Raw genomic sequence first — 20,770 nt, forward strand, 5'->3', positions numbered from 1 at the left:
TCCAGGAAATCCCATCTAACTCGATCATATGCTTTCTCTAAATCAAGTTTCAAGAGCATCCACCATTTTCGACCCTTCATCTTACGCATTGAATGGACCGTTTCTTGTACCACCACGATATTATCCATATTCAATCTCCCGGGAATAAAAGTAGACTGTGCAGGACCAATCAGCTTCGCGATCACCTTCTTAAGTCGTATTACCATCATCTTCGTGATTGTTTTAAAAATGACATTACACAAGCTTATCGGCCTAAACTGTGTAATCTCTCTGGCTTTGATACTTTAGCTATTAGAACCACTAAAGCATCATTAGTCTCAGCCGGTAAAGTACCCGATTCAAAGAAATCTAAGACGAAACGTATCACCGATTCGCCTACAATGTCCCAGCATTCATGGTAAAAGATAGGTTGATAACTATCAGGCCCCGGTGCCTTAAATCGTTCCATACCCCTCACTGCTTCCTTAACTTTCCTCCCTGAAAACGGTGTATTCAAACTCTCCCTCTCCTCACGGGTAAGAGTCACAAACCCATCTCTAGGAGGCATTACAACTTCACTCGGCACATCTTCCATTGAGTACAAACGCTTGTAATAAGCCACCGCCATCTGCTCTAATACATTAGCGTCTGTGATCCATTGGTTCTCATCATTCTTCAACTGCTCAATACGATTCCGTCTTCTCCGTATCACCGTAGACATATGGAAATATTTCGTATTTCTGTCCCCAAGTGCAATTTTTTGTTCTCTTGATTTCTGGAACCACAACACTTCCTCTTGTTCCAAAACCTCTTCAAATTTCCGCAGCAATACCTCCTCTTCGTGTAAGAGTGTATCGGTTTGACTCAGCTCAAGAGCCTCTTGAACGGTTTTTATCTCCGCCATCAACTCCTCCTTACGTCTATGAACATCCCCAAACACAGCCCGGTTCCATCTCTTGAGCTTGACTCGTAACTCATTCAACGCTTCCGGCGTCTTAATCGTATTATTCCATGACGCCGTGATCAAATCCTTGAAGCTCGGGTGTTTAAGCCAAGCTGCTTCGAAGCAAAAAGGCCTTCTACTCGGATCACAACTTACTTCGGGGCAGAGTTGGACATACAAGGGAGCGTGATTCGACGCTAAAAAGGGAAGATGCTTAACCCGAGCCTCTTGCCACTTCAACCTTGCATGAGCACAACAAAGTACTCGATCCAACCGTTTTGCCACGAAATTCTCCTGCTCTCTCCCACGTTTCCATGTAAACTTTTGTCCACTATAACCCATATCAATTAGAGATAGATTATTGATCCAATCCCCAAAAGCAAGTGAATCACTAGACAGCCTCCCATTCCCTCCAGTTCTTTCATCTAACGGGACAATCGTATTAAAGTCTGCTCCAATTATCAGAGGACCTTCTAGCCGCTGTACAACTGCACTCAACTGCTCCCATAAACCACTTCGTCTACTCTCCGAAGGAGCTGCGTACACGACGATAATAGACAAGACCTCTGCACCATTCTGTAGTTTCGCCGCAATAAATTGACTAGACGACTCCACAATACTCATATCCCCGATACCCGACCTCCATAAAAGCCAAATACCACCACTCTGACCCACCGCATCAACCCGAAACGAATTCTCAAAACCTAGTCCTTGACAGATTCTTCCCGCTCTGTCACCTCCAGCATGAGTTTCAAACAAGGCTAGGACATCTGTTTTAAACTTCTTCAACATATAGCGTATTGCTCTCTTGAAATTGGGTTTATTCGCCCCCCGGCAGTTCCATAATAGACAATCCATCAGATAAATGTTGTATAGCTGCAAAACTACCGGGGCGTGACATTAAGCCCTACCCAACTACGTCTCCCCATCAGGCATTACCCTCTCAACCGAAGCACTATCCTCCTCCATTCTAGAAGAAACCAACTTAGTACTCCCATCTTATCCTGTCTCGGAACTTTTCCCACTCGGCTCGCTCAAAGCAACCTCACGGACACTAACAAAAGCTCCACCTGGTCTTCCCATTCCCACTGATTCAACTCTTAGCCTTTTTCCATTAGCTGAGAGCATCTCCTCTCCTTTCGCCGGTCCAAACACAAGTCCTCTCGATGTCAAAGTCGATGGGCCTTGTCTTTGTTTCGGCCCACTGGGCTCACCAACCTTACCCGATCCATTTCTCTTCGCCTTGGACCCATTTTTCGTAACATTTTTATTCTTCTCCACAACTAAACCGGACCTTGCATCTCTTCCTTGTGTACCACGTGAATCCTTCTGTGCATTAAGGAGCATAATCTCATTCTCCTTATTTGCCTCACCCACATTTAAACCTTTCCTTGTTACGGGGAATACCAAATCTACCTCCAAACCACCAAACCGATTTGAGATCTCCAATTCCTGATTCTGCGTGATCTCCCGGAGATTCCTCGACGATCCTCCCCCATCAGAACCCGCCGAAAAAACCACTGCTTTAGACTGCCTCCGTTCCCGGCTTCTAACCACCGTGAAACCCTCTTCTTCTTGAGGTGGTGCAACTTCTCTAGAATTATCCTCCATCACCACTGGACTCACGTCCTTCTCCACTCTACGCTTAGGACAAGCATGAATTGAATGACCATAGATCCCACAAGATGAACATATATTCACCAATCCCTCATACGCCACAAAATATCTCTCCCCATTGATTAATATCGTGCCCTTCAATGGCTTAGATAGGTTCACTTCCACACATATTCTTGCAAATCGAGCTCTCTCAAAATTAAGGGTAGCCATATCCACCTTAATCGGTTTGCTAAGTCCTTTCGCAATGCTCATTAGGATCGATCTATGGTAATAATGGACTGGAATATTCGTCAACCTTAACCACACCGGCGTGGTAACAATTTCATCCCTAAGAGGATCAAAACTTGGTGACCAATCCTGCACCATCAAGTAACTACCGAAAATCCGCCATGGACTTCCTGTTAATGCTACCAAATACTCCTCTTCCAACTCAAAACGAACAATTAAAAACTGCCTAGGTAGGTCCATGACGTACATCTCCCCCTTCAGCTTCCACATCTCACGAAGTTTTCGATTAAGCATCTGGATCGGAATTTGTTTCCCCAACACTTTCACTATCATACATTTCTTCCATAACCCATGCATAGCTTCTATCACTTCTTCCCCAATCGTAACCACCGGTTCCCCCTCCTCACCATCCGGAAACTCCAACTGTACCATCGACACAACAAACTCATCATCCAACACACTTTCTGGGGTAGGCATCCCACCCGCAGCCCTACCCGTGACTTTTGATACCCACAATCCAGCGGCATCAGGCGGATCCCCCGGTGGTCGCTCTCTCTCTCCCACGTCCAAAATTTAGAAAAGTACTATCAACCTAAAATTAAAGACCTCTTCTTAAATGATGTAAAAAAATCAAAGAGAGGACAGGTTCAAATCTAGTTGTGTATGAAATGGTCTCAAATCGGTTAGCTCTTGGACAAAGTATAAATGAGTCATATGTGACTTAAAACAAGCCTTAAAAACCCTAAACCCGAAATCCTCTGTATTCGCATCTTCTCTATCTCTCCTCTCATTTTAGGTTTTGTCTACCATCGAAGAAGCAACAAAGTTTTCGAGGTTCTTGATCTTTGCTTCGGACTTATATAAAAATGATTTTGCCTTTTTGGTTTAGTGAATGAAGAAATCGTGAAAGTCTAATTCTGCCTGGGATTAAGTACGTCGTGTTAAAATTCCCAGCTCATTGTTTTTGCTTGTTGGTGATGCAAATATTGTTTGTTTATTTTTCTTGTTTTGTTTATTCAAGTGATGAGTTAGCTTTTGATTTGTGATACTTGATGGTGTTGCAGGGAGTGTATTGAGCTAAAAATGGCTCTAATACAATTTGGAAGTACGTTTGTTGCTCAATTTGCAGTGAAAGGTTATTATCCGAGCAGAGTCGAATCAGCCCGCCATCAAAAGTATGAATTTTTTTCTGTTTTAAGTCTCTCGATTGCATTTAGTTCTTGACATAGTTGACATTGGGAATCGTCTTTGTAGAATTGCTATTAAACTTTATGTGATTTCTCGACTGAGTTTTACCACTTTGAAGAGTATTCCTTGGACAATGAGACAAGAAAAAGAGAAGTTTTTGGAAGAGTTACATATCTGAAATAGCATTAAAGGTTTTCCTTCTCGCAACCTTGCAGTTCCATGAGGAGCCAAATAAACTATTTGGGAGCTTCAAAGTCTAGTATGTTCTTACATGGGTTCCTTGACCTTCTTGTCGATGTCGGGAATGTCCAGAAATATGCAGAACCGCAGAGGATCTCGCTTCACTGTTAGAGCTGATTCGGTGCTTGGTCCTGTTCTCTAGCATTTGCAGAATGTGTGTATCTGACTTGCTTAGATCACTACTGTTATGATCTTGATTGCTTATGGGTGATGATTGTGTGCAATTCTCTGTATATAAATGGTTGACAATATTGATTCACTCTTCCTTGCTCTTGTTTCAGCTTATCGGAAGCTGGCTCTTAGTTACCATCCAGATGTGAACAAGTAAGTGAAAAACTCCCATCTTATGAAGATCGGTGTTGTATATCTTGAGAACGAGTAAATAACAACATTGACACTGCAGTATGATATAAGAACCTTAATCTCTGTTAGCCAAACTTTAGAAATGCCAAAAACAAGATGACTTCAAAACTCACATGCATTAGCTAAACACAGACCGGGAAATATGAAATGCTCAGAAACCGCTTGTTTATCTTCACCAGTGATACTTCTGAAGTTATGAAATTGTGTCACCTTCTTGTTTGAAATTGTATTCCGTGCTTACAGGGATCCTGATGCAGTATACTCTACACTTGCAAGATGTTTTATATCAATGCGATTTTAGGGACGACATGGACACAACAGAGCACGACTCTGGTGATGGAGAAAAACGGAGTTCCGGTATTGAAGAAGGGATCAGTTGGCGTGACTGCAAGTGGAGATACCTACGAGATTGAGGGAAAAGAGGAGAAGAAGATTCGTTATAGTTACTCTGAGATTGTGAAATCAATCTTTCTCTTACAAAAGTGTATCTTCATAAGGTTGGTTTATAAGTTGTAACAAGGCAACTTTTTGTGATGATTCCAAAATGTTTTTAAGTAGTTGGCATCACCTCTCTCCATCATGATTCCAGGATCTTTTTTTCTTTCGATTTCTTGTATGTTTATAGAAATGTTAATCATGTGGCTGATGTATTAGCAAAACAAGACCAGCTTTCAAGGTGTAGAAAGTAGTTCTTTTGGTTTGATAAGTTAAAAAGTTCTAAATTTGTATCAGAGAAACAGTATCATATCCTGGATATAATAATACTAACAAGGTGGAGATATCAATAAACATTTATATGTAATTCTATATTATTAATCTATAATTTTTACAGAAAAGAAAAGTGTAGCAATATTATTCCATTTGTATATACATTCTAGATTCCCATGCTCTGCAAAGATTCTTATTTTTTACTCTTTTTTTCCCACCTAATAATATTTTCTTTCTTGATTTTATTTAATAATAATAAAAATTGTAAATAAAGAATTATCAAAAAGTTTAAAAAAATAAGAAAAGGGCTACGTTCTTCTAGCAACCTCCTTTCATTCGTTTCTCTACTCAGCTTTCTTATCTCTCTCTCTCGCTCGCAAAGCTCTTCCTTCTCCCTTCGTCGACCATTTGATTTACGGTACGATTCACCTCTAGATTCCTCCACTACAGAGAAATCTCTGTGTTCGCATCTTCTCTATCTCTCCTCTCCTTTAGGCTTTTTATTTCCTTCGATTGAATCCATCGAAGCAACGACGTTTTCGAGGTTTTACACTTTTTTTTAACTCGGAGAGGGAAGAATTGCGGCGTCTGGAATCCGACTAGGAACCTTTGGCCGCTTAATTCGGATTTCTTCAGAAATGATTTTGCCTTTTTTCTGGTTTAGTCGATGAAGAAATTGAAATTCTGTTATGGGCACTGTTTATTATTCCTGTGAAATTGAAATTCTGATTCTGCTTGGGATTTAAATTTATGTGCTAAATCCCAGTCTCATTGTTCCCTCTTGTTGATGATGCAAATGTTTCTTCTGTTCAAGTATTGAGTCAGCTTTTGATTTATAGAGTAAGAAAGCCAGATTTTGACGGTGAAGTTACTTAATTGTGTTGCAGGGAGTGTACTGAGCTTAAAATGGCTCTACTACAATTTGGAAGTACTTGCGTTGCTCAATTTGCAGTGAGAGCTTATTATCCGAGCAGAGTCGAATCAACTCGTCATCAAAAGTATGATTTTCTGTTTTACTTAAGTCTCTGAATTGGAATAAGTTCTTGACGTAGTGATATCGAAACTAGTTTGATTTGTTGACATTGCGCTAAGATCAGTCTTTGTAGAATTGCTATTGGAGTTATTAATATTGTGGTTTCTAGACTAAGAGTTTTGACGCTATGAAGAGTATTCCTTGGACAATGAGGCAATAAAAAGAGACGTTTTTGGAAGAGTTATGTATCTAAAGTAGCATTAAAGGTTTCTCTTTTAACAACCTTGCAGTTCCATGAGACCAATTAATTGGTTGGGAACTACAAGGTCGAGTATGTTCTCAAATGGTTCCTTGCCCTTCTTGTCGATGACGGGAACGTCCAGAAATATGCATCCTCGCAGAGGATCTCGCTTCACTGTAAGAGCTGATGCGGTAAGTGTTCCAATTTTCTTGCCCTTGCAGAATGTGTACATCTGTATTGCTTAGATCGCTTCTGTTATGATCTTGATTTGTTGATGTGTGATTGTGTGCCATTTTAGGATTACTATTCGGTCTTGGGAGTTTCAAAAAATGCAACCAAATCTGAGATTAAAAGCGGTATGTTTCCATTTTCTTCTGAATGTTAAGAGATTCACTTGTTTATAAACTGCTTTACATATGTTTCTGAATTCTTCTCTTTGTGTTTCTTGTGTTTTGTTTTTACTTGTACTTTTTGGTATATGACACTGATTCACTCTTCCTTGCTCTTGTTTCAGCTTATCGGAAGTTGGCTAGGAATTACCATCCGGATGTGAACAAGTAAGTGAGAAACTGCATTTGATAAGACTGCTGCTGTATATCTTGAGAACGTGAAGATAGGATCGACCACTCAAGTACAACATAAGAACCTTAATCTATGTAGCCAAATGTAAGATATGCCGGATTGGGAAAATCATCAACCTTCAAAACTTATAGGCATTAGCGAAATACAGACCTAAAATATGAAATGCTCAGAAACTGCTATATTTTTCGTTCAAGACTGATGCTTCTAAAATCGAAAATCGTCACCGTGTTGTTTACAAGTTTGGTGTGTGCTTACAGGGATCCTGGTGCAGAAGAGAAATTCAAAGAAATAAGTAATGCTTATGAGGTGAAATTGAAAACCAACTTCTCCTTTGCCTCTGCAAAGTTCAAACTTTTACTGCTGCCTTTTGAGAGATTTCTGTTGACTAAAAGAACAATTTTTTTGCCTATGCAGGTCTTATCAGATGATGAAAAGAAATCTCTTTACGATAGGTATGGTGAGGCCGGAGTTAAAGGTGCTGGTGGAATGGGAGGCATGGGGGTACGTTGTTCCAAAACAAAGATTCACAGATTTCTTCTTTAAAGACAACTCTCTAATCACTTCTTGGTTTGGTTTTTTCATAGGATTTTAGTAATCCGTTCGATCTATTCGAGTCATTATTCGAAGGCATGGGCGGGATGGGAGGAGGTGGAATGGGTAGAGGTTCAAGAAGCAGAGCCGTGGATGGTCAAGACGAGTACTACACACTAATCTTGAACTTCAAAGAAGCTGTTTTCGGGATGGAGAAAGAGATAGAGATATCTCGGCTCGAGAGCTGCGGGACTTGCGATGGCTCAGGTGCAAAACCAGGAACCAAACCGACCAAATGCACCACGTGTGGCGGACAAGGTCAAGTGGTTTCATCAGCAAGAACTCCTCTCGGCGTGTTCCAACAAGTCATGACTTGCTCTTCCTGTAACGGCACCGGAGAGATCTCGACTCCGTGTGGTACTTGCTCAGGAGATGGACGCGTGAGGAAGACGAAACGGATAAGTCTCAAAGTACCGGCTGGGGTTGATTCCGGTAGCCGGTTAAGAGTGAGAGGAGAAGGCAATGCCGGGAAGAGAGGCGGTTCACCGGGAGATTTGTTTGTTGTTATAGAGGTTATACCAGACCCGGTTTTGAAACGTGACGATACTAACATTCTCTACACTTGCAAGATATCGTATATCGATGCGATTCTTGGGACGACTTTGAAAGTACCGACGGTGGATGGGACGGTGGATTTGAAAGTACCGGCGGGGACACAGCCGAGCACGACGCTGGTGATGGCGAAAAAGGGAGTTCCGGTGTTGAACAAGAGTAATATGAGAGGGGATCAGTTGGTGAGAGTGCAAGTGGAGATACCTAAGAGATTGAGCAAAGAGGAGAAGAAGCTTATTGAGGAGCTTGCTGATATGAGCAAGAACAAGACTGCTAATAGTAGCAGCAGTAGATGATTAGAAAGAAAGGAAGTTTTGACATTTGGAAATGTGATTCTAATATATATAATTATATATACACATTGTTCTGCTCTATTAGCTTTTCAAAATTGGAATGGCTCTTGGAAAGAGGAAGCTTTAAAGAAGCAAAGGGAGGAAGATGATAATTTGTTGTTGTGGTGAAGAAAATTGGAATAACATTCATAACTCTTTGATTTTGTTGTTCGAATTTTTAGTTTTGATGTATACTGCTAGGGTCTAGTGCTCATTTTTATATTTGGAATTTAATTGTGATTGGGTAATAAATGCACACATTTTGTTTTCAACAATAAAATTTTGTTATTGCACCTTATTCCCAAAATATTCAGGTAAAACTCACTAAGGCTCTAGTTGGTGATTAATGAATGGGTTCATTCTTTAAAAATACAAACATTTCTCTGCATTCCTCAAAAAAATACATAATTTATTAGAAATATTTTTTACATATTATTCCTTGTCATTTTTTTATTTTTAGAGAAGGATATCATATGTGCATTGATCTCCTTGGATAGGGTCGGACGAGGGATTCGTGGGGAGATGGTGTGGTGTAATGTTGTGGCCACAGTCTTCGATTACGATTCGTTTCTACACTGTTTACTCGTTTCCGATTGATCCATCTATTGCTCCAACTCTCGACCTCAGAAGCTATGAGACCTATGCGCTAGGAAACTGTGGCACCACTCCTTTTGATGATTCATAGCAGCATTTTTAGTTTCTAGTAATAACAACGTTTTGTGGAATGTAACTTTTGTTTAACCATGAATGAGCAATCTTTGGTCTCAGGTTCTTGAAAAACATTGACTTAACCATGAATGAGCAATCTATTGTGGAATATAACTTTTGTTTAACCATGAATAAGCAATCTTTGGTCTCAGATTCTTCAAAGACATTGATTTTTATCATGTTCGAAAGCTTTTGTCAAAATGCACATTCTTCCTCTGAAATCAAAAGCTTCAAAATCTCTCAAACGCCATATATTACCAAGAGGTTGAGTGGACACAAAAATCTAGTGCAAATTGTGAATCTTGAAGAGATACCTAACTGATGGCATTAAACTCTAGTGATTCACAAGTTTCCACAGCCATTGTGTGATGTAAACAACTCACTACTACATTGAACCAAAACGAGATCTAACATGAGAGAGATCACTTGATTTTTTACTTGCAAGTAGTTGCTTACAATGTAGTACCTCCTCCATCGGACATAAGAGATGCAGCAGCCGCAGCAGCGGTTGGCACAACTCCAGTGGAAATAAACGGTTTAGACAAGTGAACAAGCCTGAAACAAACCATACCAATGTATCACTGATGAGTTTAAAATCAAAGACACACTATTACACTATCACTGAGTAACAAAAAAGAAAGTAATCTTACGGGGCGAGAAATTCACAGAAAGACGAAACAGCAGCTGCGACTTCACTGTAATTCTCAGGTGTTGCAGGAGCTGTTACGTCTACGATCTGCATCCCTGGTGTTACAGGAACCGCCTCATCTATGGCATGAACCTTTGGCATTTTATTGACTGATGACACAGAGACGCTTATGTGGGCGATCCGTTGGAAATGAAAGGCGAATCCAACTTTGAGAAGCTCGTGGTCTAGTTTGTAACCGAGTGCGTAGAACATGCGCAATGCGTTCTTGCTTACTTTGCTTTCAATCATTGTTCTTACCATAACTGAGATTTGATCAGCTCCTGCACCTCTCATCGCACCTCCCACATGTTTAACAGTCCTATATGATCAACATTCTTGGATTTTTTTTAAGATTCCTTTTGGTGAATCAAGAACAAGAACATATGCAACAAAAAGACGAAGCCTTTACCATGTGGGCTCTGGTTGATCAAGATCACATAAAAGCCTAACTTCTGATGACACAACTCCTGAATGTGGAATCATGATAGACATAAGAAATGCAGATTGAATTTTAGATTTCAGTAATGAAACTCGGAGAAATTCGTATGGCTTACCAAGATTTGGGCCGCTTTTCAAGCATAGCTCATGAACTCTCAAGCGTTCGCGTTGAACACCACAGAGACCTTGAAGAAGGATCTCAAGCGCTTCAACATGCTGAAAAATTGAGAAGAAACTCATCAAATAGTTTAAAATCTAAATACCCATGAATAAACAAACCTCTTGGTTCAGCCTAGTTTTTCTTCAATTTGGCATTAGAGGAAGCTACAAAAGCTTATTACATGAATCCGAACACTTAGAACTGAACAAACGAACCTGTGTCTCAATGATTCCTTGAACGACACACTCCATTGAAAATTGAAAAGTTTTCTTCAGTTCATACAAAACAAATACATTAGCTCTGATCTATCACCGGAAAAAAAAAACCTTCAGGCGAAATAGGTTACTTAGGTTTCTGCGATTTTGGTTAATTCTAGCTCTAAGTTTAAATATTTAACAAATACGATTGAAACAACAAGGCCTATTAGCTCAGTTGGTTAGAGCGTCGTGCTAATAACGCGAAGGTCACAGGTTCGATCCCTGTATAGGCCATTATTTTTTTTCATTGAACAGCCATCAATCACAAGTGTGCCGACATTCGCACGTGTTAGTTTACATAGACTGTAGCGTAGACGATTACATTAAAGCCCAACGATTAGTTCTCTTCAATTTTTAATCTTTCAGTGAAACCAGCGAAAATAGAGAAAAAGATGGCCGGAGGAGGCGGATACAACGGCGCATCGCCGGGAAAAGTGGACTACGTGTTCAAGGTTGTTTTGATCGGCGATTCGGCGGTGGGGAAATCGCAGCTGCTAGCTCGATTCACAAGGGATGAGTTCAGTATGGATTCCAAAGCCACGATCGGTGTCGAGTTCCAGACTCGAACGCTCGTCATTGATGAGAAGAGCATCAAGGCTCAGATCTGGGATACCGCAGGCCAGGAACGGTACTATAACCTTCTCCAATCTTCGTTCTACTACTAACTCTCTTCTCTTTGTTAGATTTACTTTCCGCGTTTGCTGAAGTGGAGAGGTAGTTCTTAGAATTCGATGCTATAATTGGATCTGCGTATACCTGAAAGCGACCTGGTTTGACTTAGAGAGTGATTCATTTTGCTTTCGTCGCTCTTCTCAATGCTCACATGTGACACTTGATGTATAATCTATCATATATCCCAGAGTTTGATGTGATCGGAAAAATGATTTAGAGAATGTGTAAGAATTTGTCTGTAGATCTCAACTTTTGTCAGCTGGAGTGGTCACTGTGATTAGATGATTTGTTACTTTGTTTTCGGCAACAATTCATTGTGTTATAGCATTCTCTACGAGGATCTAATACCAAAAATATACATCAAATTTGCGTGTTTGTTCAAATGGAGAAGTTTTTCTTAGAATTCGATGCTATTATGGATCTGTGAATACCTGAAGGCGACCTTGTTTGAGAGGGTGATTAATTTTGCTTTCGTATCTCTGCTCAATGCACTAATATGACACTTGATGTACAATGAATCCCAGAGTTTGATATGATCGGATATTGATTTAGAGAAACATTGTTAGAATTTGTCTGTAGATCTCAACTTTTATCAGCTGAAGTGGTCACTGTGATTGAATGATTCTCTACGAGGATCTAATACCTCAATAATAGATCAAATTATGTGTGATCAAAAACTAACGGCTAATCATTTTGTGCATTTTGTGGTAATCTTACCTCTTATCTCCATTGTACATAACGATGTAGCTGCTTCGATCTGTGACGTTCTTGTGTTTTTCTTGGCTGTGAGCAGATACAGAGCTGTTACAAGCGCGTACTATAGAGGTGCTGTTGGTGCAATGCTGGTTTACGACATAACAAAACGCGAGTCCTTTGACCACATTCCTCGATGGCTAGAAGAGCTACGAGCACACGCAGATAAGAACATTGTCATCATCCTGATCGGTAACAAGTCTGATTTAGAAGACCAGAGATCGGTTCCCATGGAGGACGCCAAAGAATTTGCAGAGAAAGAAGAGCTATTTTTCCTAGAGACTTCAGCTTTAAACTCTACAAACGTAGAAAACTCTTTCAACACTCTCTTGACCGAGATCTTCAACACAGTGAACAAGAAGAATCTCTCATCTAGCGAAAACCAAGGCGGTTCAAACAACCACGGATCAATGGCTGGAAAGAAGATTGTTATCCCGGGTCATGCACAAGAGATCCCCACTAAGAGCACCATGTGTTGTAACTCGTAAGTCCACTTGATTTGTTCCACTACCGTTCCAACAAAAGGAAAAAAAAAATTCAATCTTTTTCATTTTCAGCAAATTTGAAATGGGTGTGTTAGGTAGGGAGAGGTTTTTCATAGTATATTCTTTGGGAATTTGTCATGTAATCATCCATTTGTTTGAAACTTATTTATCAGAAGATTTTGTTCCTATGGTTACACTGGAAATATAAAGCTTTCATTTTTTGTCTGTCATCCATTCATCAAAAGTCATCATGCATGGTGCTTATATGAAAAAGAAATTTGGAGGGAGGAAAGTGAATTATAATAAATAAATAAAAAACACAACAGAGAAGTACAAATATGAAGTTATGATGAGTTTATTAAGGGTTTTCAAGCTGTCTCCATAGCTTGAGGACCACCTTGATCACCATTGCTTCCATTTACCGAACCAACTTCGGTTTTTGTAGTTCTCTCTGCAAGTCTCTCAAGCAGCTCTTGACAATCCGCAGCAGTGACCATAACACCCAAACTGTTCTTCCCTCTCCAGCAACTGATGGCTATTGTCGATGCATCCACTTTCGCCGGTTCTTCACCTGAAATAATACCAGCAAAACCGTAAAAAAAACGACATTCTACATAACCAAAAGCAATTCTAACATTAACCAGACAGTACTCACCGTCGCTGAGAATCACCACGCAGCATCCCAAGACAAGGTCAATTGCTTTCTGGCCTAATTGTGGATTGACAAAATCCGGAAACTTGATCGATTTGTATTCCAAAAGATGTTTGAAATCCGCCATTGGAGTATAAAGTATTTGTTTGGTGATGTATGGAAGGATCACAGGTAGCCCCTCGGATGATATACGGAACGAGCACGGCTTGCTTGAACCTTCTTTTGCTGATTGTCTCTCCTGTGTTTTCGATTGGTTACAAATTAAAAATTTTCCAAGTTTCAACGAAAATGAGAGAAGGTATATAATTTTTTGTGTACTTACAAACATCTTGAGACCAACAGATGCGATCTTAAGCTGCTGTCCGACTGCGAAATTCAGCTGAAGAACTTCCTTGACTGATTTCGAAACATAGTAAATCCTTTTCACGCTGCTCGTGTCGGTGTTTCTTGCCACGAGATGACCATACAGTGGAAATGATTCGTCTTTGATTCCGTAAAACTCCTTGATGCTGTTGATTAGTGTTTCGTCTTTCAAGAAAACAATTGGGTCGAAGCCTTTCCACTTCCCTTGCATCGGTACTTTTCTCTTGCCTCCCACGTTACTTGAATTGGCTTCTTTCTCTTCAGTGATGCTTTCTCCCTCTGTGTTTTTCTTCTCAGGCTCCAAGCTTTCGTCTTTCTCATTGTTTGAATTTGCTTCTGTGACTTTTTCAACTGCACTCTCTGCTGGTTCAACATCAACAGTAACAACCGCTTCTTCAGCCGGAGATTTTTCTGTTGAATCAGCAGTTTTAGTAGATGGGTGCTTTCTCGGATTTGGTTTCTCCTGAAACTCTGTGAGAAAAAACTACCTATAAGTTCTACAGAACCATAGGTGATTATCATCAATTCAAGGAACATGTTCTAACAATCACCTGGCAAGGGCGAAACTTTGTGAAGGACGGCGATGAAAAAGCCTCCGGTGTTCTGATCATGAGGCACTATCCTCATGCAACGTTCAAGTGGAAGATCAGAGACTTCAACAACTGGTTCATCAGGAATAGCATCCACCACAGTTTCTTTGGATCCATCTTCACAGCCGTTAACACCACCATTCTCATTTTCTTGCGTTGTTTCAGTTGAGTCCTTGATATTTTGCCCAGAAGGAAACATGCTCACAAGAACTCCGCCTCTACGGTTTTGAGGAACGTCTTTGTAAGAAGTAAACCACCCACCTTTATCACGCACCTGGATCCAACATGGACAAGGGACATTACATGAATATTCCCATTAGATTTGGAGAAGAGGGTTTGTTCAATAGGTTGAATTGTAGTAGAAACTGACCTTCCATGTCTTAAGACCTGGTCTTCGTATAAGTTCAGGAAGCTTATCGGAAACATCTACAAGTTCAACAGAGTCTCCACACCTTCGAAGAATCTGAATTCAAGCAAGGGTTTTTATGCAGTTACAGCTATAACGAGTTATAATGAAAGTTGAAGTAAGTTACTTGAAAATTACCTCAGCAACAACGGCTTCATCCTCAATTGGATTCATTGAGCAGGTTGAGTATATCATTTTCCCACCAACTTTCAACAGAGATAAACCTAAAAAGACCAAGCAGAGATGCTTAACATTAAGGCGTGTCATTCTGACAAGAAATTTCATGTGTTTGGACATAAGAAAAGCTTACCCCTCATAGCAAGAATAACTTGTAGGCTATGAAGTCCATTGCCCATTCCAGAATTCCTGTACAGAAACCAAAAGGAATAAGAATTTTTCAAGAAGAAATGTCACATAGATGCATCATAACATGGAATAGAAGAAAAAGGGCAAATGTGAAAAATACCATTTTCGCCAGATGTCTGGAGCCTTGCGCAGTGTACCATCACCACTGCATGGAACATCGCAAAGAACACGGTCAAAGGAAAGTTGATTGATGGGCATATCTTCACTTAATCCTTTCTCGGAAGCTCGGGATTTGTTCAAGCGGCAACCGGGAAACTGTTGCCCTTCATGATTAGTCACTATCAAGTTGGCTGTGCACATTCGCTTTGTTTGGTGAATAAGAAGGTTAGATCTTTGGAAATCGACATCATTAGCCACCACCTGATTATTAAGGGAAAAACAATAAAATTATCCATCTACCTAAAACCAGCGTTTGTGAATTAAAAATATGAAGTTGAACACAAACCATTCCATTAGGTAGAGTTCCTGGTTCTGATGCTCCATGTATAATCTCAAGCAGCTGAAATGTTTTGGAACCCGGAGCAGCACACACTGCTCAGACACAAATAGAAGATAAGTGATCAGTAACCATTGACCACTAATTTTCCCGGAGAGTGGATATAGTCATGTGGACATGTCTTCCTTTAGCAAGACGAATACTTTTTCGAGCCCTTTGAAGACTTTTAGGTCTCAAAACAATATCAAATGAAAATTCACTCACTGTCAAGTACGAAATGATCTGGATGTACGTCGAGGAAGAGAGGAGGTACCTGCAAGATTAAATTCAACGGTTTTATAAATGTAAGTAAAGACAGAACAACGTTAATGGCAGAAGGGAGTAATAAGCTATCTTACCATGCTAACAGCTTCCTGCCTGGTCATGTTTCCAACTTCATTTTCTAGTTTCAGAAATTCATGAAACCTATAAGGAAAATAAAAAAAAAACAATGTGTAACACAGCTAACACACAAACTCTTTAACCATACTCATAGTTAACAGAGTAACAAAAAACATTCAAATGTAGTGAAAAGGTACCTCTCGAGTGTCTGATTTTTCCTAATCTGCTTTCGAGAAAAATTAGAATGCCAAGCGAGATTCTTCGGATACCAAGGCAAGGGCTTAATAGCCTCTAATTCACCATCTTCTATGGCCTAAAAAGCAATTAAAAATAGAAAATATGAGAACAAATAGATTTTCGAGTCTAATACAGAAAGACGTTACAAAAATGCCAATTACAAACATTGTATTTTTACCTGTGCCTGAAGAGATTTCACGAAGTCATTCTCCAAGATCGATATAATATCATCGCAAAATTGGCTACTGCAAATCATAAACGAAGTAAAAGGCAGAATCTAGTTAGTAATTGCAATGTTGAACCAATCTCAAGTTGTAGTCATAAACTTTACCTTGTGGATTTTTACATTAAAACTCAACCTTAAACCCTAAACCTCACTGAGACTATCAACAAGTTACATAATGAAAAGAGAGAAAAATAGCATTACTTGGAGTTAACCCTAAACGCAGCAGGCAAAGGTTTACGAAGAATCTCCATGAACAAATCCCACTCTTCTGCTTTCACTACCCCTTGTTCCTACACACACAAGCACAAGAGTTAGAATAACAATACTATCACTAAATTCAGATCCATTAATCAAAAAAGGAAAATACATTAAAATCAAAACCCTAAACCCCTCAATAGCTCACAACCTGAACTTAATGAGAAGAAAAATTGAAAACGCAAAAAAAAAGAGATAACAGTCTCTAATCGATACGGAATCTACCTTGTAATATTCCTCGAAATTAGGGTTATCAGTCAAAATCGGTTCCCAGGTGGGTTTTTCCGGAACGGCGTTGCCGGAAGCGTCGACGGTATCATCGGATTTGGGACGTTTCCAGACATTCTCTCTGCTTTCTTTGAAATGCTTCCTCTGAGAACGACCTCTTTGTCTTCCTCTTCCCATTACAGTAGCTTCCGGAAAAAAAAATTCTGATTTCCGCCGCCGGATTCGGAAAATCTCTGGGAAAATCTACGGGAATACTGAAAGACGTGATGTTGTTTCTTCTTTGTTTTTCTTCAAATTTTTGGGCTTTATTTGGGGTTTTGGTTATGGGAATATATCTTCAGGCCCAGCTCTTCTTCGTAACTAAATAGTTGCCAAGCACATGTCGGGTGACTTTATGCATGCGCAGACCCGGCTCACAAAAATATTAGGCTCTGTGCAACTTTTACAAAAAAAAAAAAAAAAATTATATGCAATTTCTACAAAAAATTTCTGCAAATAAACTCCTAAATAAATTTTTTATTTTGCAACTCTACCTTCGACTTATTGAAAATGCAAATCAAACTAACTAAGTCTGATTCAATCTGCTATATAATCGTCAGCTTTATCCTCTATTATGTCAGTCATGAAAACTAAAACACTATACACCTGTTTTTAGGAAATAACGTTAGAGTGGAATAAAATAAAAATCTGATGGGATTTCATTCCACTCTAACATTATTTCCCAAAAACATGTGTATAGTGTTTCAATTTTTATGATTGACATAATGGAGGATAATCGTCAACGTTATCCTTTCTTGTTCTTTTTGTTTATTCACAACGAATGAAAAATCATTGAGATTGAATGGCTGAGTAAAAAGACAAAGATGAGATCAAAAGAAAATGATGAGGTTTATAGCCAAGTTTAAGGATACAGATTAATTTTCTCTCTCTCTTCCTCTTTTCTCTCCCGAGCAAGTTCGCCCTAGTTTTCCAGATCTGCCGCCGCTGCCCTCTCCGGCCGGCGACGGCTGGCGCTCCTCGTCGGTGTCGTGAGAGCCCCCCCTTTTCATGTTTTTTTTTCTATCTCTACTTTCTTTTCCTCTCTTTGTTACCACAAGTTTTTGAAGCTTCGTTGTCGGTGGTTTTCTCTGGCGTGGGTTGGGCCGGTACGAGGTGGTGCGACGAAGGCGGTGTTGACGGCTTGGTCTTTCGCCGGTCCGCTCAGAGGTGTTGTGCTTGGCTCTTGAGGACGGGGTAGCGTGCCTCTTTCAGATCTGGTGAAATTTGAGGTAGGCTTTTAGACAGGGTTTGCGGTGGCGGCGCGGTTTTGTTGCAGTGTGCGGCTTCTTGTGGCGACTGGCTCCCCCCCTCAGTCTCATCTCCCCTGTCTCAGACAGGTGGGGTCTCTGGTCGGCGAGACTTCCGTGGTGCAGTGCGGAGGTGGATGAGCTTCGTGTTGTCTTGCTTTCCAAGTGGTGGTCGGCTGTTTCTTAGTCGCTCTGGAAGCCACCTCCTCTTAGGCAGGCGTCTTGTCGGAGCTCTTCTTTTCCGATGACAGGTTGCTGGATCTATCGGTGGTCAGGTTCCCTCTCTTTGCGTGGCAGGCGGGTGTGGGTCTGATGTGGTTCGCTGGCTAGTTCTGGCTTCGTGGTCTTCTCGGTGTTTTGCGTGGCAGAAATTTTTTGATGGTGGCTCCAGGCGTGTGGCACGGCGTGTTGTCCTTTTGCTTTTTGTGATCGTGGTGATGCGCTGCCGCTTTGTGCGCCTCCAGGTGGCTCTTAGCATTGCTGGTACATGTTCATTATTTTCTTTATTGAACTGTGTGGACCCTTGAGTGGGTTTGGTCTGGTAGAAAAGGCTCTGGTGTTAATCAGAGGTTTTTGAAGAATGGTGCATCATGTTAAATAGAGGCGGCATCTATGCACTGGCATCTTTCTAGTTACTGTGGGAGATGATTTCTGATTTTGCTTTTGTGAACTTGGAATGGTGGTCGTAGGCGGCTTCTCCGGCTGTCCGCAGATGCTCCTGTGCCGCCGGTCTCAAGAGAGTCTGCTTTGTCAGATATGCAGATTCTGTGCCCCCTCTGAGAAGATATAGGTTTCGTCTTTGATGTTTTGAGGACTTGCCTTAGGATGAGCTCGTGGCAACTATGAAAAGGATTCCAGTCTTTCGGGACTGAGGCACATGATGGTCTTCGCTTAGCGTTTGATTGCTGTTTATTCATTTGTGTGCTGTTCTGCACTTAAAATGATTTTTTCTCTACCTTTCTAATTTCGTGCTTGTTGTGGTTTGCATTCTTTAGGGTTGTTGTTTGGTAGCTTGTTTTTATTTTTGTGTCTTCCATCTTCTTTGTTGTATCTCTATAATGCTGTCAAAAACTAAAATGGTATAAAACTTAACATTTTTACCAAAAAAAAAAGATGAGATCAAATCACCTTTATGGGTGAAGAAAAGATATCTACAGAGCTGACAATTGACAATTGGAACCAACCTTCTAAACAATCCTTGTGGAAGACGTGTCTGTAATAGAGCTTTCTCACTTCTTCTCTGGCCTTGAGTATAGACATGCAGGTAATTCAATCGGAGCGTAGCAGTAGGAGAATATGTGATTAAGGTTGAGTTGGTCGATGAGTATGACGATGCTCGCGAGACCTGAGGAAACCGAGGTCGAAGCATCATCGACAGAGAAAAAAAAGTAGCGAGCATAGCAAGAAACATCAGAGGGATTGATTTTCGGAGGAAACGGTACAGAGTTAACGCTTCCATCTTCTTCTTCATTTCCAAAAAAAAAAAAACTTGATTACTTATAAAATCAAATTGTTATAACGGATGCGAAAAGATAAGCTATAAACGTAAAGAACACGACACAGATTTAACGTGGTTCACTAACGATGTGTTGGCTATCTCCACAAACCAAGGAAACCGTTTTATTAAGGGATGCAGAAGGTTCAGTAAACCCTGCTGGAGGTTCTGAATCAGAATCAAAATTCCTCAGAATTAGGTATAACATCGATATTTATAGCTAACTAATTAACCATATTCATATGTGACCCACGTAATGACCTTAAGCTAATAGCTTAGGTCCATTACTCTAACCGACAATCTGCAATAAGCTTCGTAGCTTACACCTCAATTGATGTCATACATCTTACACCTCCTTCGTACCACAAGTCCCTTCTATCAGATGTACCAAACACACCATTACTGTGTCAGATGTACCAGATGCAGTCATATTGTGCTAGATATACTTGGTGTTAATGCCTCTTCAGATCAGGTGCCCCTTTAGACCAGTTGTCCCGTCGGACTAGACACCACTGCGGACTAGAAGTTATTTCAGACCATACGTCTCTTCGGACTAGACATCTTTTGAGAACCAGATGTCTTTTTGAACCAGACGCCCCTCAACGGGCTCAGATGATCTTTCAAGCCAAAAACCCCTAAACCAGGCTCAGATGCTCCTTCGAGCCAAACAACCCTCACTGGGTTCAGATGCTTCTTCGAGCCAAACGTTCTTTCGGACGTGCAGTGCATAATCCATCATTTCTTTGAAACCATACACCTCTATTGATCCAATCTCAATCCTGATAAGCTGATCATGAACAGTCTACAATGTGTAATCTCAGATGGTGTCAACAGAACAACTTTTATCTGTAGCTTTTGACTTTCTTTGTGTTGCTCCAAAACAGTCTTTTCACGATCAATATGCAACTTCACATGCTTGTCAAAGCTACTATTCTATGCAACAGTTTTGGTTAGAGCCTCATCTTATAACCTTCTTTATGAATTAACAATATAGAGCATGCACCTCGCCCCCTGCAATAACTTATATTTCATCTGCCTAGGTACACCATTCCTTTGTGATGTATCTGTAACTTCATGATGTCGGACAACTCCTCCATCCTTACATAACTGATTGAGCTCCGATGAACAGAATTTCTCACCTTCCTTTGACA

At 40.4% G+C, this 20,770-nt stretch overlaps 5 protein-coding genes, 1 long non-coding RNA gene and 1 other non-coding gene across 7 annotated transcripts; 4 read left to right on the plus strand and 3 right to left on the minus strand.

The window, feature by feature from the left end:
• Window positions 1-5: 5 nt before the first annotated feature.
• LOC112088187 lies at window positions 6-3,337 on the minus strand (the record flags this gene model as incomplete). Its single annotated transcript, XM_024158472.1, is given in 4 exon segments — window positions 6-265; window positions 268-1,268; window positions 1,377-1,692; window positions 1,939-3,337. Coding segments are annotated over 4 exon segments (2,976 nt in total), but the record flags the coding sequence as incomplete, so codon positions are not given.
• Window positions 3,338-3,483: 146 nt separating this feature from the next.
• On the plus strand, window positions 3,484-5,280 carry LOC112088223. Its single transcript, XR_002900389.1, has 5 exons — window positions 3,484-3,698; window positions 3,832-3,942; window positions 4,171-4,349; window positions 4,477-4,519; window positions 4,802-5,280. It is a non-coding gene; the product is annotated as an uncharacterized LOC112088223 (long non-coding RNA).
• A 293-nt stretch (window positions 5,281-5,573) lies between these two features.
• Window positions 5,574-8,712, plus strand: LOC18021705 (chaperone protein dnaJ A6, chloroplastic). Its single transcript, XM_006404628.2, has 8 exons — window positions 5,574-5,684; window positions 6,154-6,264; window positions 6,530-6,671; window positions 6,779-6,836; window positions 6,995-7,037; window positions 7,320-7,368; window positions 7,477-7,563; window positions 7,647-8,712. The coding sequence occupies exons 2-8, from the start codon at window positions 6,173-6,175 to the stop codon at window positions 8,499-8,501; spliced, it is 1,326 nt and encodes a 441-aa protein (XP_006404691.1). The 5' UTR covers window positions 5,574-5,684; window positions 6,154-6,172; the 3' UTR covers window positions 8,502-8,712.
• An 835-nt stretch (window positions 8,713-9,547) lies between these two features.
• LOC18021706 (mediator of RNA polymerase II transcription subunit 18) lies at window positions 9,548-10,870 on the minus strand. The gene is made up of 5 exons (XM_006404629.2): window positions 10,747-10,870; window positions 10,488-10,587; window positions 10,343-10,400; window positions 9,896-10,252; window positions 9,548-9,800 (listed from the first exon to the last, which is right to left on the minus strand). The coding sequence occupies exons 1-5, from the start codon at window positions 10,780-10,782 to the stop codon at window positions 9,698-9,700; spliced, it is 654 nt and encodes a 217-aa protein (XP_006404692.1). The 5' UTR covers window positions 10,783-10,870; the 3' UTR covers window positions 9,548-9,697.
• A 78-nt stretch (window positions 10,871-10,948) lies between these two features.
• Window positions 10,949-11,022, plus strand: TRNAI-AAU. Its single transcript has one exon. It is a non-coding gene; the product is annotated as a tRNA-Ile (tRNA).
• Window positions 11,023-11,143: 121 nt separating this feature from the next.
• On the plus strand, window positions 11,144-12,923 carry LOC18021707 (ras-related protein RABA4b). The gene is made up of 2 exons (XM_006404631.2): window positions 11,144-11,416; window positions 12,254-12,923. The coding sequence occupies exons 1-2, from the start codon at window positions 11,181-11,183 to the stop codon at window positions 12,699-12,701; spliced, it is 684 nt and encodes a 227-aa protein (XP_006404694.1). The 5' UTR covers window positions 11,144-11,180; the 3' UTR covers window positions 12,702-12,923.
• Window positions 12,902-17,101, minus strand: LOC18021709 (tRNA (cytosine(34)-C(5))-methyltransferase). The gene is made up of 15 exons (XM_024158116.1): window positions 16,836-17,101; window positions 16,557-16,645; window positions 16,308-16,374; window positions 16,090-16,205; window positions 15,910-15,976; window positions 15,776-15,824; window positions 15,521-15,606; window positions 15,176-15,435; window positions 15,020-15,075; window positions 14,848-14,933; window positions 14,674-14,766; window positions 14,265-14,577; window positions 13,673-14,184; window positions 13,354-13,588; window positions 12,902-13,269 (listed from the first exon to the last, which is right to left on the minus strand). The coding sequence occupies exons 1-15, from the start codon at window positions 17,013-17,015 to the stop codon at window positions 13,067-13,069; spliced, it is 2,412 nt and encodes an 803-aa protein (XP_024013884.1). The 5' UTR covers window positions 17,016-17,101; the 3' UTR covers window positions 12,902-13,066.
• Window positions 17,102-20,770: the final 3,669 nt, after the last annotated feature.

Source organism: Eutrema salsugineum, unplaced genomic scaffold, assembly GCF_000478725.1.
Source record: "Eutrema salsugineum unplaced genomic scaffold, Eutsalg1_0 scaffold_15, whole genome shotgun sequence".
In the NCBI taxonomy this organism is placed as follows: Eukaryota; Viridiplantae; Streptophyta; class Magnoliopsida; order Brassicales; family Brassicaceae; genus Eutrema; species Eutrema salsugineum.

What these genes read in the sequence shown, in the direction of transcription:
- LOC18021705 (XM_006404628.2), top strand. Translation starts at nt 6,173, where the DNA reads ATGGCTCTACTACAATTTGGAAGTACTTGCGTTGCTCAATTTGCAGTG. An exon ending in AAATAAGTAATGCTTATGAG is followed by an intron (nt 7,369 to 7,476) that starts GTGAAATTGAAA and finishes TTGCCTATGCAG; the next exon opens with GTCTTATCAGATGATGAAAA. An exon ending in GTGGAATGGGAGGCATGGGG is followed by an intron (nt 7,564 to 7,646) that starts GTACGTTGTTCC and finishes GTTTTTTCATAG; the next exon opens with GATTTTAGTAATCCGTTCGA.
- LOC18021706 (XM_006404629.2), bottom strand. Translation starts at nt 10,782, where the DNA reads ATGGAGTGTGTCGTTCAAGGAATCATTGAGACACAG. An exon ending in AAGGAATCATTGAGACACAG is followed by an intron (nt 10,588 to 10,746) that starts GTTCGTTTGTTC and finishes TCAATTTTTCAG; the next exon opens with CATGTTGAAGCGCTTGAGAT. An exon ending in TTCTGTGAATTTCTCGCCCC is followed by an intron (nt 9,801 to 9,895) that starts GTAAGATTACTT and finishes GGTTTGTTTCAG; the next exon opens with GCTTGTTCACTTGTCTAAAC.
- LOC18021707 (XM_006404631.2), top strand. Translation starts at nt 11,181, where the DNA reads ATGGCCGGAGGAGGCGGATACAACGGCGCATCGCCGGGAAAAGTGGAC. An exon ending in GATACCGCAGGCCAGGAACG is followed by an intron (nt 11,417 to 12,253) that starts GTACTATAACCT and finishes GGCTGTGAGCAG; the next exon opens with ATACAGAGCTGTTACAAGCG.
- LOC18021709 (XM_024158116.1), bottom strand. Translation starts at nt 17,015, where the DNA reads ATGGGAAGAGGAAGACAAAGAGGTCGTTCTCAGAGGAAGCATTTCAAA. An exon ending in CTGTTGGTCTCAAGATGTTT is followed by an intron (nt 13,589 to 13,672) that starts GTAAGTACACAA and finishes TCGAAAACACAG; the next exon opens with GAGAGACAATCAGCAAAAGA. An exon ending in CGTGGTGATTCTCAGCGACG is followed by an intron (nt 13,270 to 13,353) that starts GTGAGTACTGTC and finishes GTATTATTTCAG; the next exon opens with GTGAAGAACCGGCGAAAGTG.